The 15752-nt window shown below is 38.3% G+C and overlaps 2 protein-coding genes across 2 annotated transcripts in view; one reads left to right on the forward strand and one right to left on the reverse strand.

The window, feature by feature from the left end:
• The window catches only part of WDR64 (WD repeat domain 64), a 58201-nt gene extending 48551 nt beyond the window's left edge, over positions 1 to 9650 (forward strand). Inside the window, exons 21-28 of the mRNA XM_030944746.1 lie at positions 1181 to 1286; positions 2926 to 2987; positions 3391 to 3500; positions 4296 to 4481; positions 7877 to 7976; positions 8555 to 8629; positions 8808 to 8841; positions 9559 to 9650. Of these exons, the coding sequence (XP_030800606.1) occupies positions 1181 to 1286; positions 2926 to 2987; positions 3391 to 3500; positions 4296 to 4481; positions 7877 to 7976; positions 8555 to 8629; positions 8808 to 8841; positions 9559 to 9650 (765 nt within the window). The remainder of the gene's footprint in view (positions 1 to 1180; positions 1287 to 2925; positions 2988 to 3390; positions 3501 to 4295; positions 4482 to 7876; positions 7977 to 8554; positions 8630 to 8807; positions 8842 to 9558) is intronic.
• A 2816-nt stretch (positions 9651 to 12466) lies between these two features.
• LOC115901783 lies at positions 12467 to 14767 on the reverse strand. Its single transcript, XM_030944747.1, has 2 exons — positions 14735 to 14767; positions 12467 to 13466 (listed from the first exon to the last, which is right to left on the reverse strand). The coding sequence occupies exon 2, from the start codon at positions 13415 to 13417 to the stop codon at positions 12467 to 12469; it is 951 nt and encodes a 316-aa protein (XP_030800607.1). The 5' UTR covers positions 13418 to 13466; positions 14735 to 14767.
• Between the last annotated feature and the right edge of the window lie 985 nt (positions 14768 to 15752).

Raw genomic sequence — 15752 nt, forward strand, 5'->3', positions numbered from 1 at the left:
AAAACAAACTCTAAATTTTTGTGAAAGTCTAGAATTTGATTATTCACCCACAATATTTACCTTCTAAGACAGGATGATAGGCAAGGCAGAGTGTCCTACTGTCAGAAAAGGCTAAATATGTCTGGAAAATAATGCCAGCTAGCACTAGTCGGGTAACAAACCAGGAGAGAATAGTGTCCTGGTTTGTTAGAATATAGTCCTAACACAGAACATCTCCAACTGTTATGGGCTTGAAAAGCCAGTCACGCAACCAAATGGCAAAGGCTTATTTGTCATATCCCCTCAGATCTATAAGACTTTTCCAGGCATCATGTTACTCTAAATAAAATACACAAAGTAAATATAGCAAGAAGGGAAAGTACCATGATATTATTGGTTGATTGGTAATATTGCACATTGTGACAGACAGTGGTCATAAAAGGTCAGCTATGTTAGGTTTTAACAGGAATCCCAGCTAAAGCAAGTCATGGGAAGAATTTTTCCCATGGGAAGAAAGATGGTGAAGGTAACCTTGCAGATGTTTTATGCAAAAATAGAAAATGATGGTAAATGTATCCAAGTATTGTAGGTGTGAGCTTTGTTGGGTTTTGTTTTCTTCACAGTTGATATATTAGTGTGCTTAGATTCCTACAGGAATCTCCAAATTCATATGCCAGTGGTGTCATCACTGGAATGATTGTCATCATCATTACATGGGTGACAAAATAAGAATCTCCTTATCAGCAAGACATTCTCCCTTCACACCCTCCCAGTCCTGAAGAGGCAATAATGGAAGAAGTCTGCTGGTGCTAACTTGAAAAATAGAACAAGTTGGTGAAGGAGACATTATGGGCCCATTTGCAGCAAAAAACAATATTTCAGTAGCAAATGAGGGGCATACTGATGCTATTCCATAGCAAATGAGGGGTAAGTGGTGAAGTAGGGGTAGGTGCAACTAGACTGACTTGCCTGAAGAATTAAAGAGCTTGTCCTTTCAGTGTACAAGAGACAGCAACCCAGAATAAAACACTGCTATTTTCGTCACTCAATAGATTTAGGAATTTACCTTCTTAGCAGCTTTCTGAATAGATATGAGCTCAGTAATTTTGAATAGACAAAATCAATGGCACTCAAATTCTGATTAATTAATATTTTTAATGTAGGTATTATAAGATAAACATTGTTTGTTTGTTTGTTTTAGGGAAACTTGATGAAAGAACTTCTGCCATTTGCAGGACGTCCCTCGGGTCCTCTGACAGCACTGTGTACAGACATCTTCACTAAAATTCTTTTGACAGGCAGTAAAGGTGAGTAAACATGTTAGTCATTTTGTTCAGGACAGTCAGTAGGACAAGAAAATATCATGGTGTAAATGTGCTAGAAATGTGGAAATGATGATCCAAGTGCTGCCAGGTTTTCTCCATCAAAGCTATAATTAAATGATTGTAAAAGTGTTTTATAAAAGGATGGTAGATTAAAGGTTAGTGTTATAGTGCTATCAGTAGAATTGTTTTCATAAAAGACATTAAAATTTTCTTCATTCATATGCCCTGAATATACTTTCCATCTAAATTATGATCGTGACCCCAAGGGCAAAGATTACTGCTAAGAACAAGCAAAAATTTCAATTCCATGGTAATAATACTAAATAAAAAGTTGCATCTTGAGGTATACCAAGAGCTATGATCCAAACACTCATACAGAGTGCACAGTAATGGCTCCAGCAGTACACAGCTGTATAGGAAAAGCACTTATCAATGCTAGCAGCTCATTGCTAAACCTTTAATTTCACATGAAGTCTGACATTCCTTTGGCAGAATGTTTATCTGCTGTCTGATTCTTCTTCAAACCGTTGGAATCACCCTGGCAATTTTCCATTTCTGTGTCCATCATAATGTGTCACTTTACTTTTAAAATACATATTAGAACTCTATTCTGACAACTTCCTGCTCCTATGTGGTCAGATATTGGATGGAGCAAGGGATTTTTCCCCTTTTCTTTCAAAATTGAGCAATAATTTGACTTTTATACTGAAAATTATGAGGAGTTTCCACTCCTCTCTGATTCAAATGAGTAAATGAGTTCAGAAAGGCAGCATGCACTGAACAGGATTTCAATTAATTGTGGAAAAGTATCCACCCTACTACCTATTCATTTGATACTCTCCCTTTGCCTTTTTGTGTTTGTATCACTGTGTATTTGCTTTTCATGCTTTCCACACTCTTTTATCTGCAGTGCTGCTACCAATTTCCTTTCCCCTCTACAGATTTTTCCTTGTTATAAAAAGGTCAGCTTCTCTGCCTGCCTCCTCCCTTGCTTGCAAATGTACAGTCCTAGAAATCAAATGTGACTGGTATGAAAGTTGGAATTGCACAAAACATTCCTCTGTCTTGTAGTAGAAATGAGAAGTAGGAGGCAACTTCATCAGGAGAGGGGGAGCATAGGCAGGAAACAGAGCAGTTGTGGGTAATAAGGAAAGTGGTTCTTTGATTCTAGTTTCATATGAGTGCACTAAAAGGTTGTAAAACATTGAGCATTCATTCTGTATACAATTAATTTAACTTTGTCCATTTTACCAGGATTGAAAACCAGTGTAATCCCCAGGAAGTTCTTATACCTCAGCTGTGCAATAGACAGCTGTCATGATAAGATGACTTGTTTTTCACTCATAATTTAAAGAAAAAGATTTACCTTACTTCCATTTCAAACCTATCCAGTTCATGACACATTGTTCACAACTTGCATATGTTTCTTTGCGTATTAATGAACAGTCCATTATTTCTACTCTGAGCTTGACAATAAAATAGTTACATGCGCTGTAAACTAACTGACCTGTGTTCTCTGCTTCATTCTGCCCAGTGTCTCCTGAGAGTCAATGGCAGCAACAAGTGAAGGTGTAGTACTAAAGAAACTTACTGATGTTTTGCTTTCTCCTTTCTGCAACAGAGGGATATATTTTTCGCTGGAACATGGCCTCATTCTTAGAAGATTCGCGAAATATAAAAAATGTAAGGAATTATCTTTCAGATCTTCTTAACTTGAACAGTATACCCAGACAAACAGAAAAAAATAATGCAGAGCTCTACAGGGATAAAAATGTTTTCTGCAGATCATATTTTGTGCTTGAAATAATAATTTGATGCTGTGGAAAAGGAAAAAAAAAGAAAAACATAGGTAAAATGGTGTTAGCATTATTTCATTATGTTCAAAGTAGGTATATTAAGAATTAATTTATCTGTGTTTCCTGGGTAGTGTTTCTACCATATGCCTTTTGCAGGCTGTTTCATGGAGGGATTATTTTTTCACCTCTTCTAATTTTCAGAAAGACATGCTGATAAATCCACTAAGCTAGCAACCATGGTGGGGTACAGAAGTGCCTCAAATGTGGTTATGTTGCTTTTTTCCCCTCAGGCAATAAAGGAGGAGCTCTGCTGGAGGGCACATGCCTCTGAAGTGGTTGACTTATTTATTGAAGAGGAGAAAAATGTGGTAGTGACAGCATCTGTTGATGGTTCAGTCAGGTATAAAATGACTGACACTTCTTACTGCTATGGCAAATCAGTTGAGCTGTCTTCAAAATTCCTTTTCTTGCTGCACTTGCATATAGGTTAGAACTTAAATAAAGTGCACTTAAATAAAATGCACTGGGTACATTTTCTGTTCTGCACCTGAAAGAGCTGGTTTAAATGTAGCACTTCTCCAGAAGTCAGATCTTTTGCAGACTGTCATTTTCTTTCAGCCCTTGCTTTACTTTGAACACATAGGTAATGCCTACATAATTTTAAAAGTTGTCTCCTGTTCTAATCCTATTTTAGCTTTCAGTACTTGTTAAATTGACTTGGATCCTAAGCACAGCATCTAATCAATGTGTATGCAATTAGACCATGAAAGCTTGAAGATACTTGATAGACAACTATAATTCCTTCTCAGCTAACAAGTACATTTGAAGGGGTTTCTCTGGCTTCTCTGGAAGTATTAAATGAAGAAATTTTGTGTAGATCCTGCTCTGGTGGCAGCACTTTACTGCAGGAACAATTCAGGGTTTTCGTACATTTACTCCTAATTTTCAGAAATACAAACATGAACTGGGTTTTTTTCTGTTTTTTTGCAACAACCTTCTGGGGTTTTTTTCACTCTCAAATTATTTAAATTATAAAAACAATCTCTTTGATGTTTTTTATGACTAGCACACGGAACTCTAGAACAGTGCTGCGGAATTTGATAATGTATACAAATACTGTCTCACTTCTGTTCCACTTCTAAAAATATCCATTTTTCTTTTCTGTCCTTTCGCACTGCTTCTACTATGTCTGTAGGCTTTGGCATGCCAGGACTGGATATTATTTTGGTTTCTTTGGACAAGCCAGGAAGTTTGACTTAACAGATACCAGTCGGTTGATTTTGCCTTCTGATGTTAGTGGTTTTTCTGCTATAATTAAAGAGGAGAGCAAACATACGGAAAAGAAGAAGATTTTATATCCTCTCATTCTGGACAGAGACAAGTAAGATCTCATACATTTACATACATGTATGATTGGGGGAACAGTTTTGAAAATACGCTTTAAAAACACCTTTCATCTGAAGGTCAGAAAAAATAGTACTATTTGTTATTCAGAAAAATCTTTTTAAAGTTGGTTTTTAACCCAGTATGGATAAATCTTTTCCTTTTTATGACTTGGTGACAGTCAGGATTAGGTGATGTTCAAGGTTTGAACTCAGTTATAGTGATGACTAGATACTTGTCTCAGCTTTTAGCCTAATGAGGGGTTTGATATTATATATGCTGCTCAGGTTAGCAGCCTGTTACCTGAACAGCTTAATGTGGATAGTTTTGAGCAAAACACAGATCCTTCTAGAAGAATAAACCCAATTTAATCTTTCAGTTTAAGAAATGATAATCTTAAACTTGCTGGGATGTTATGGATACATTCACATACATGGGTAGAGGATTCACAGATCGTGGCATTCTGAAACTGGCATAAATGTGTGTTCAATAGCAGTGTTGAGCTTTTCTTCTAGGTAGAGTTCTTAAGGGAGATGGGTTAGTTACAAGTGCAGTCAGAGAGCCTTGGCCTATTAGTTTAAGTACATATTTCTAGTCCTGGAACACTCTGGTTCATTAATTAGTGGATTAACCAAGTGAACAGAAATATTGAAAGGGGCACCTTCAGAGGAAATACACACAGTGTCTTAAGTAAAAAAGCAATCCAAATATGGAAAAAAATATTTAGGACTTAAAAAGTCGCGCTTTGTTTAGTGGTTAGGTTTAATACACCATGTCCATTCTTAGGCTGCCTTTCAACCAAAGCAATTTGGGACAATGGAAAATCTCTAAGGTGCTTTACTGTTAACCCATTTAATTTGGTATCCTGCTAATAATTACTATTCCATGGAGTTCTTACTAATATAAGTAGTGTCACTGCAGTCAGAACAGTAACTCATCAATACAGAGGAGTGCTTGGCTGTGTTTGAAGGACCCCTGTAGGTCCTCTGAATAGTCAGCAGCCAGTTTGAAACCTCTGGAACCAAAGATATAATTATTGAGTCAGCTAATCTGAAAGAAACTTTCCATAAATTACATGCCTGTGTCAAACTGTGACTACTTTTTGAGGATTCTTCAAATATTTCAGTAAAGGAGAATGGCTATCATACATTTTAAACACATTAACTAAACAGACAATGAGCAAGAGAATGAGAAATGCTTAACTGTGTAGAGAACTGGGGAAAAAAAGCAGCCACACTCCATGAAATAGAAAGTTTCAGTCTTATCATTCTACAAACTTTGTGTGCTGTCACCTCAAGAGTGACTTGGTTCCTCTGGATTAACTGAACCAAATATTGTAATGGAGAGCTAGCCAACCATCATCCAAAAGGCTGTGTTACTTACAGATGGTAGGCTTTGTACTTTGCAGGATGCCGACAATTGTCTTGGGACAAGTCACTTGTCTTTGTGGTGCTAGTATAATTCACTTATTGGATAACTCATACGATATTCATCACCAAGATAACATTTTAGGATCTCGATTAACAAATCATGTTATAGGTGTTATTAACAGATATATGTTCATTGAATCATAGAATCATTAAGGTTGAAAAATATTTCTAAGATCATCGAGTCCAACCATTAACCAAGGACCACCATATTCACTTATAAACCATATCCCTCAAGTGCTACATCCAGATGCCTTTTGAACACTTTTGGGAACAGTGACTCCATCACCTCCCTGGGCAGCCTGTTCCCATGCCTGACTACCCTTTCAGCAAACACATTTTTCCTGATATCTAATCTAAACCTCCCCTGGTGGAACTTGAGATCATTTGCTCTTGTCCTCTTGTCATCTGGGAGAAGAGGCCAACCCCCACCTGAGCATCCTATTCTCCAGGCTAAACAACTTCAGCTCTCCCATCTGCTCCTCATAGGACTTTCTCAATCCTTCACCAGTTCTGTTGCCCTTCTCTGGACTCACTCCAGCAACTCAACATTCTTCCTGAATTGAGGAGCCCAGAACTGGACACAGCACTTGAAGTGTGCCCTTACAAGTGCTGAGTATAGGAGAACAATCACCCATAGTCCTGCTGGCCACACTATTTGTATATCATAGTTTGAATATCCCAGAATATTCTGAGTTGGAAGGGACCCACAAGGATCATCGAGTCAAATTCTTAAGTAAATGACCAGTTCAGGGATCCAGCCCACAACTTCAGCATTCTGAGCACCATGCTCTAGCCAGCTGAGCTAGTGACTATGTGCCATTGTCCTTCTTGGCCACCTGGGCACAGCTGGCTCATGTTCAGCCACTGTGGATCAGCACCTCCAGGCCCTTTTCTATGAGGCAGCTTTCCAGCCACTCTGCCACCAACCTGTAGTGCTGTCAGGGGTTGTTGTGACCCAAGGGCAGGACCTGGCACCTGGCCTTGTTGAACTTCTTACCACTGGCCTTAGCCCATTGGTCCAGCCTGTCCAGGTCCCTCTGCAGAGGTCTCCCACTTCCCAGCAGATCAACATTCCTATCCAACTTGCTGTGATCTGCAGACTTACTGTGGGTGCACTCAATCTCCTCATCCATATCATCAATGAAGATATTAAACAGAACTGGGCCCATCAGTAAGCCCTGGAGAACACCACTTGTGACTGGGTGCCAGCTGGATTTAACTCCATTCATCACCACTCTCTGGGCCTGGCCATCCAGTTATTTTTTACCCAGCAAACAGTGCACCCAGCCAAGCCATGACCAGCCAGCTTTTCCAGGAGAAAGGTGTGGGAAAATATTCCCCAAATGTGCACATACTTGAAGAAGCACAAATCAATCTGAGGTGCTTACAGTTTAAACAAGCATCTCAGGAGTATGAAAAATGATTAAAAAATGCCAGCAGGCAGATGGAGTCATATAGAAGAATGGTCTCAGTTTCTCCCTGTAGTTCCTTAGCTTGTGTCACCTGACTTATTTTTCTGATTATAAAGGCAAACTGCACTAACAGACACTCCAGATAATTTCTTCTCATGACTAAATTTGCAAACCAGACATATCAGCAGAGGACACCTTTGTTATGAAAGTCACATTCAGGTGTTCTAGTCAGAACTTAAAGAAATGCTAACTCTCATAATCAGAGAGTTAGCACATGACTCTTGTACATGGTGTTTATATTAAGATTTCCTGCCTTCTACAGATGACAGTCATACCTGGACTGACAAAATATTAGTGAAGCATTCCATAACACCTATGAAGGTTCTAATATAAATTATATTTTGAGTATATACAAAATCACTTATCCTTCAAAATAATTTAATTTTGGAGCATAGTTCAAACTAATTTAATTTTGGAGTCATATATGAATATTGTGTTCATAACTATCATTTTGATAGGAATTTCAGGATTTTTCTGTCTTATACATACAGGCTGAAGTCACTGACTAGATCACCTTCAGATTTAGAAAAGGATGGAGATGAAGAAGCAGTTCACAACTTCAAGTTTTTCAGAGCTCTGGCTCCTGAAAAGGTAGCAAACATATATGACAAATTTATGTTCCATGCAACATATAGGAAATAAAATTGTATTTCTCATTTAAAAATTATCCATAAATAATATCCATAAATCTTTCTCATTCAATGGACAAGCTAGAACAAAAATGTAAAAACAGAGGGATCTAAGAAATGTCTGTGGTTTTCATTCTCATTTTTAACATTGTCAAATTTCAGTTAGAAGGTAGCACAAACTGATTCACTGGTTTAAACATGTAAAAGAAACCGTAGAATTTTCCTCCACTTCAACAGAAAACCTAAATATCCTAAGTTTACTCTAAGGATGTGTGAAAATACTAGAATAACAGTGAATCCCTGGTTACATACAATAGTTCTTTCAGGGTTCCTATGAAATCAGAAGCCGGGAGAGTTAGATTTCATTACATATACTTTGTACAACTCTAATTGAATATCAGTAGAGCTCTTCCATCTTTACCTGGCTTTAACCTTAAAAGTCATGGGAATATAAAACTTCTCTCAGAGTTGTAGTAAGAATGTCTTCATTACCTTTTGTCTTCAGCTACTAATGCACTGACTTTGGCTTCCCTTGGTCAGCTAAAACCCATGGAAACTTTTGAGTTTGCAAGCAAAGAGGCTGGTGCAATATTTGGGTTTCTTCCTATATATGAGGTAAGCACAAGTGTTTTCTACCTTTTGTGGTGGTGTTCATAGCTCAGAAGCCATTAGCACTTGTACGCTATTACAGTGACAAACTGACATTCTGCTGTTAATTGTCTGCTTCTCAATTTAATTTTCTAACATGATTTGCATTACTACCTATCCAACTCCAATTCAACTTTGGTGGAAGCTTGAGACTCCAATTGAAGTGAGCATGCCAAACAGTGAGTATTGCAGATGTTTACTCCTCCTGTTCAACCTCATGTCATTAATGTTTTGCTCAGACTGGATTCTTTTAACCAGCCCCAACCTATTGATTCCCATCTGCCCAAAGCTTTAAGTATTGTAAGGCAGTACTATTTTATGGGTATTAATGATCTGATCTATTGCAAGCTGTCTAGCAAAGCTTCCTAGGTTTTTCTTCTATGGAGCAAGATCAGAGTTTTCCAAAGGCTTGTCTATCCCACATATCATAGGATGAAAAGAATCACCCCTAGGAAAGGAGCTGATCCCTTTCTGTAGAGGGTACCTAGAGAACTAACTTGGATCAGAGTTAGATGCTACATGGCTGGTTATGTGGGATTAATAGGATACTTTGCATTCCAGCTCTGCATTCCAATACATATGACCTAATCATTGTACGTGCAGCATTACCCCATGTCAGAAAAAACGCAGGAGCACAGTGTTCAAATAGTTGGCACATATGCTATTTTTCTGACCATTCATGTACTTTGGAAATCTTTCTTTTGTTTTCTTCCTGAAAAAGAAAATAAAATACTCTGAAACTAATGGCACTGCAATGGATTTACAACAAAATGAAATCAGACTTTTTCTGTAAGCTATGTGCACAAAAAGATATTTTTTGTCTTTGCTGTTACAAAATGCTGTCAGTCTGGTCTATTCACCTTAGTATGTTAATTAGTTCTTGAAATGTTTTAAAGGTCTTCATAGGATCAGAGCTGAGAAGTCCAGTCACAAGGGACGGGAAAAGGATCTAGAGTCCATTGAAAACTTGAGTCAAGACAATAAATAAAGTTTCGTTTATTCATTTAAGTGGATTAGCAGATTTCTTTTGTTATTTTTTTCTCTGTTTTTCTTTTCAATTACATTTAAATCTATTTCATTATTAAGTAGAACATATAGAAAACAGATCTTCTATTCCAATCCTTCATGCAAGGAATAAATTCTAATAAAGCCAGTGTATGAGTATAACTAGATATTGAAAAGCCCTTTTGACTTAATGTGCATTTGCTGACAGTTACTCTCTATGTCAAAACTACTGATTTCCTCTCTGCTTCAATTTGTCCAGTTTGAACTTCTGAATATTGAATATTACACTGCTTTTTTTCCTGCCAGATTAATCATAAAGTCAACAAAGAGTTAATATGCCCTGCTGTCTCTGCCTGTTCATTCCTTGCTTATGCTTTCAAAGAGTGTGTTCACCCTCTAAGCCAGAAAAGTGCCTGCTGAACTCATATTCAATTAATTACCCATCATGATTCTGCAAACCTTTTCTTGCATTTCAGCATTCCAGGACAATGTCACAACATGACACAGAGCACAGAACACATTTTCATCCTTTGGCTAAGCATACAAATGGTGCCAAGTGTCTCACCTTAGTGAGAAAAAAGGTAATTGCATATGCATATAAGTAGTGATAATGCATATAGCTAGTGATATTATTACCTACTATTTTGGGGGAAATAGCAGGTTTTCTATATTGCCAATCTTGAATGGTGTTTGATCTGCTGGCCTTCTTGAAAAGACATTCTTCTCATGAACTGAATATACAATGACTTGCAATTATTTACCTGCCTTCAACTTGGTACAAGGCTATGAAGGATTGAAGGGTAGCTGTGAAGTATCTTGTGGGAGTATATTTAAAATCCTGATGATCAGCTGTACCAGATCTGGCAGGGATTAATGTAATTTTCTCCATAGCAGCCTCTATGGTGCAGTGTCCTGGATTAGTAAATAGAAGTGCTGATAACACACCAGTGTTTTGGCTATTGCTGAGCAATGCCAGCACAACAGGAAGGTGCTTTTTTTCCCATACCCAGTGAGTAAGCTGGGAAGGGACGCACCTGGGACAGGTATGTACCTGTATATGTACCATATAACATCTTCATGGAATGGGGGAGGGAACCAAGATGTTCATGGTTATAGTGTTTGTCATCCCAAGCTGTCTTCCCATTATGTGTGTTGAGGCCCTGTTTCGCAGGAGGTGGCTAAACAAACATCTGTCTACTGGTGGTAAGCAGTGCTTGAATCATTTGTTTTGCTTTACTTGCACATGCAGCTTTGCTTCACCTATTAAGCTGTCTTCATTGCAGCCCAAGAATTTTCTCACTTCTGCTCTTCCACATCTCCATCCCACTGGGAGAAGTAAGGAAGCAAGTAAGAAACTGTGCAGGCACTCAGTGTCTTCCAGGGTCAGCCCACCACACTGGCCAACCTTGTGATCAAAACCAAAATCAGACTTGTCTGACAAACCAAGTGGCACCAAATAAAGTCTCATTTGCCATTTACTACTTGTGTTCACTCCATCTCACCCATGATTTAGCAGTTAGCATATGAAAGGTAACATTCTTGCAATTCTGAGTCCTGTATCATTTTGAAAGCTACAAAAATCTCTTTCAATTACCTAAAAATTGCCTAGTCTTCAAAGACTATTAAAAATGCACATTTCAGGTTCAAAGAGATCCTTACCCATTTATTTTGATGCTTATATGTGTTATGTTTTATCATAGGTAATGTAGTATTTCTCTTTGGCATTGTCCCTAATAAACACCCTAAATTATTTTACGGTGGTTGCAAGATGGAGATATCCCACTTCTCTTCAATAGTTTATTGACTATTTACTTCCTCAAAACTGACTATTTACTCAATAATTTCTTTTTACCAAACTTTTAGCAGTGCTAGGATTTCAGAGGTTCTTAATTTTCAAATGATACCCTTTTCAGTCTTGCTTCTTTCTTGCTTCAGTTTTCTTTATTAATTGCCCATGTTTTCTAGGAGTTGACTTGTAGTCATGGCTATTCATGCCACTGTATTCTCCACTGTGCAGAAGCTCCATAATGTAATACTATTGCCAGTAAAAATCAAGTGTTTAATCCTATAGTGAGTGAAATAATGGAGAAGCTCACAGAAGGGAAAGGAGGGGATCATACTGTAAGGAAAACTGTCCAAAATGCATGATGTGTGTGTGCTATCTTTATCAGCCTTCCACCCAGTCACTACCTTATTGTAACACTATTTAAAGTGTGACAAAGTTAGAGTGCTATAAGTGCTACCAGATCTTTTTTTCATAATTCGTTATATTAAAAAAAAACTGGGGTAGATCAGACTGCATGTCATTGCTCAGCATTACTGTTTACTTCCAAACCCTAGGGCTTTATAAGCACCAAACGGAATCTGGTCCTGGCCCCAAACATTTTATACATTGATATTATCCAACTGTCTTTCTTAAGTTTCAAAAGAAAAGCAGAGACATTTCATTTCTTTGAACAGATAATCCACTAAGGCATTGCACAGAATTTATTAGAAGAAGATTAGTTATTTATCATGAGACTGGAAAGAAATTAAGCACAGGCAAGTGATGCTTGCACCCACTCATCTTAGAGCAGTCATTTCAATGCTGGGTCTAGTACAAAGGTGTGTTAATTTCTGGGTTGGATTTGTTGGTATTAACTGTTGATTTCCTCTATGTTGATGCATTCCTTTGCAGGACGGTTTCTTTCTACCAGCATCCACAATTATATTGCACTTCAATGTTCCAGGTGAATGAGTTGTTCGATTGTTCCAGATCACTACTCTATTAACAAAGACATCTCAACAGGACAGCCTCTTTCAGCATGGCAGAAGTTTGTGCTTCTGCTGGCTGCAGTAGTTAGTTTGCCAGAATTTCATTACAGCCCTTGCCAGTGCTTTACAAAATCTCTGACGCTCTTGAGCTGCCCTCACCCACTGGGGCAGCTCAAGCTGAATGGCATCAATGGTGCCAGAATTCCGGGAACCAAAAGCCTTTGTTATGTACCCACCACTATAATAGCTTCCATTATTTGGGCTAGGATTGGATGGAGAAGGCACACAAACATAACTCTTATTTTGTCCTTCAATATATTTACCCAAACTTCTGTTCCCTGCAATCAAAATCTCAGAAGACACATTGACCAGCTGACTGGCCAGATGGCTAATTGAGGAATTCAGTGCAGAAAAGACACCTGAATTAAGGGAAGTTTTTGAAAGTGTGTAACCTAGTTCTATCCATCTTTCAGGATGTGCTTGTCCATGGATATCCAGAATTAGGCCCCCTGACATCTGTGATTTTGCAGTGGTCAAAAATCCCATATAGTCCTCCCAGGCCTGTTCTGCTTGGGGAATTCCAAAGGAGGCTTCTTCCTTTTCCCTGTTAGCATCCATCTTGAACCTCTGTAGGTGATTTATGACGATATGTGGGAAGAAGCCGTCAGTAATTTTGTTGATTTCTTCAGCAAGAGCCTGAGCCACCTCTATAGTATACCTGTCTTGGTTGGTAGACACTTTGCATTTCATAGCATTTTGAATACTTCCAGGAGGACAGTCATGAGAGAAAATACAAGAGGATGTCTTTGCATCCCAACAGGCAGCCTCTCGATCAGGGATGTCTTTAGGTTCCAGTGACCCACCATGTGGGACAGAGAGAATAAGGTTCATGTTGCCCACTTGATATTCTGTGAAATTATTATGACCAAATATAACATCTTTGGTGCCAGTGACTTTCAAAAGCAAAGGTAAAATGGAAAGGAGGAATAAATACATATTTTTAATTTGCCTGTAGAAGACTCAGCAATATGGAATATATCAGTACCTACAAAAAAGCAAAAAAACAGACTATATATTACCTACAGCTGGGAAAACATGAGACTGTTCAGCTACTATTGGCATAATTAGTTAATGATTAACCTATTTTAGTTTTATTCTACGTAGCACAAAGAACACTTATAGGAGAAACAGAAATTAACAGGGCACTTAGTATGGCTAGATGTAACAGATGCAAGGGAAATGGTAGGCTACTGGACCTCCCCCATTTCCCCAGAAAACACAAACAATATTTGATCACCCTATGTGATTCCAGAAAATAAGCCCAGCAAATTATCTGAATTTTTTTTTTCATCTCTGAAATGTAAGAAAATTCTAACAGAACTTGATAAAACATCTGTATGTCATTGACCTGTGTGAAATATCTTTGTATTATCGAAGTGGTTATATAAACTAGAGGCTATGTCAGTCCAGACCAGCATTTGTGTGACCAGGCTTGTGTAAAATAATGACAGTGATAAAAATTGTTTGCTACCAAGCTCTGTCTCTAGTTATGCTCCAGACTGAGTTACCTTAAGGCCTTTATAGATAGGTATTATTGAATGAATTAAGTAGTGACTCTTTTCTTTAGTTTGCAAGTCTCCATTCTCTTCAAGTGACCAGAGATATTTTAAAACCCTCGCTAATTATGCCATTTTTTGAAAAGCTGGAATTTAACAAGATGCTGACAGTTCTTGCTGACTTGAAGAGGGCAAACTGCCACTGAAGAGGGCATTGAACTCTGTGGAAGCACCTGCCATCAGCTGCCTACTCTAAGAAAGGGAGTAGGCAACTTCACCCAATAATGCAGCAAAATATTATTTTCCTGTTATGAGGGAGGAGCGCTGCTGGATTTTTAGAGACAATTTCTCCTGCCCACTGCACTGCACTCTGAGGAGCCTGTACCTGAAAAATAAACTTCTATCTTCTGCTCTTTTTTCTGGGCTGAAAGTCCCATAAAAGTCTGTGAGCTGGAATCAGATCTCTGAGAATCACAGATAGTTTTTCTGGTTTTGACAAAAGAATTTTTTTGTTTCATTTTAAGCTTTCATTTAAAAGGTCCTTTTAGTAGAGCTACTGGCATAAAACAAGATTGTATCCAAGGCCCTGTATGGTTCGTGTTTCCATAGACTTCCCTGAAACATAGACATTCACCTGCTAGTTTACTGTGTGCTACCAGAAACACTGAGGAAAGGAACACTGTCAAACATTATTCAAAATCCCTTTTCTCAGAAAAACAGACTACATATGTACTGTGTAAGTCTAGGAATAGCTTACCTGATGTGCAGAGGGGTCCAGCACCAAGATGAATAAATTGACAGCAACAATTGCCCAGAGGCTGCTCACCTGTCCCAGGAGGACTCGAGTTTGTGCGTCTCAGGCTCTTTGTTAAATAGGATGGCACAGCTGCTCCTTTCCCACAGCATGCCAAGCTGTTTGTGGTTATCGGCAGCAGTTCGCTTGTCTTGTTGCAATTTCCTGTTAATTATTGCATCAAGCTGTTGATACTGTTAATGCTACTAGATCATGCCTTAATGATCCATGGAGAGAGAGCTCTGTATAATTCCCAAACTGAAGTAAGTCACCCTTGGCACAGCTCAAGTTCTGAACAGACTTGGAGAGTCTGGAGGCACCTGTGTTATTGGGAGGTAAAAAAACAAAAATAATTTTAAAAACCCAAACAAACAAACAAAAAACACCCACAGAAACAAAAAAAAAAAAACCAAGAATAATTTAAAGTGGTAGTAATGACTGCAGGACTACTAATTTGAAGATTTACGTACAAATTAAGAGAGTTTTTCCTGCCTCCGAAAGTGAAACTGAAGTGCCCTTTGCACTCAGCTGGGGCTGTGTGCCAAGAAGCCTCTAGGGGCCAGGCTAAGCCATGCAGAGGCTTCAGCAGCACCCGCATGTGTGATTTGACAACAACAGATCACAAGGGAAAAAATATGCACTGGGATACTGGAGTTTAGCATGCTTTTGTTCTCTATACTGACATTACGTTTCCAGAGATAAAAAAAAACTTGCCACAAGCAGCACAGCCACGCTTAAGTTCAGAATAGCTACTGCACTAACATAATCAGCAGATGCCCATATCAAAACTGTTAACTAGATAATCTAGGTTTTTAATAACTTTAATAACACTATTCATATAATATTTTCCTCATTAATGAGGAGCTTTTAAAAACATTTCCTCTGCTACTAAATATGGTTTAAGGATGTCATCCTCTAAACCTCTCTCAACTGTTCATGAATTTGCTGGTGGTATTAAAGTCTGGCTTCTTAACTAAGCTAA

Source organism: Camarhynchus parvulus, chromosome 3 (genome assembly GCF_901933205.1).
Source record: "Camarhynchus parvulus chromosome 3, STF_HiC, whole genome shotgun sequence".
NCBI classification, from domain to species: Eukaryota; Metazoa; Chordata; class Aves; order Passeriformes; family Thraupidae; genus Camarhynchus; species Camarhynchus parvulus.

Bases quoted from the DNA above. Each gene is read 5' to 3' on its own strand.
- LOC115901783 (XM_030944747.1), bottom strand. From the start codon at position 13,417: ATGTATTTATTCCTCCTTTCCATTTTACCTTTGCTTTTGAAAGTCACT.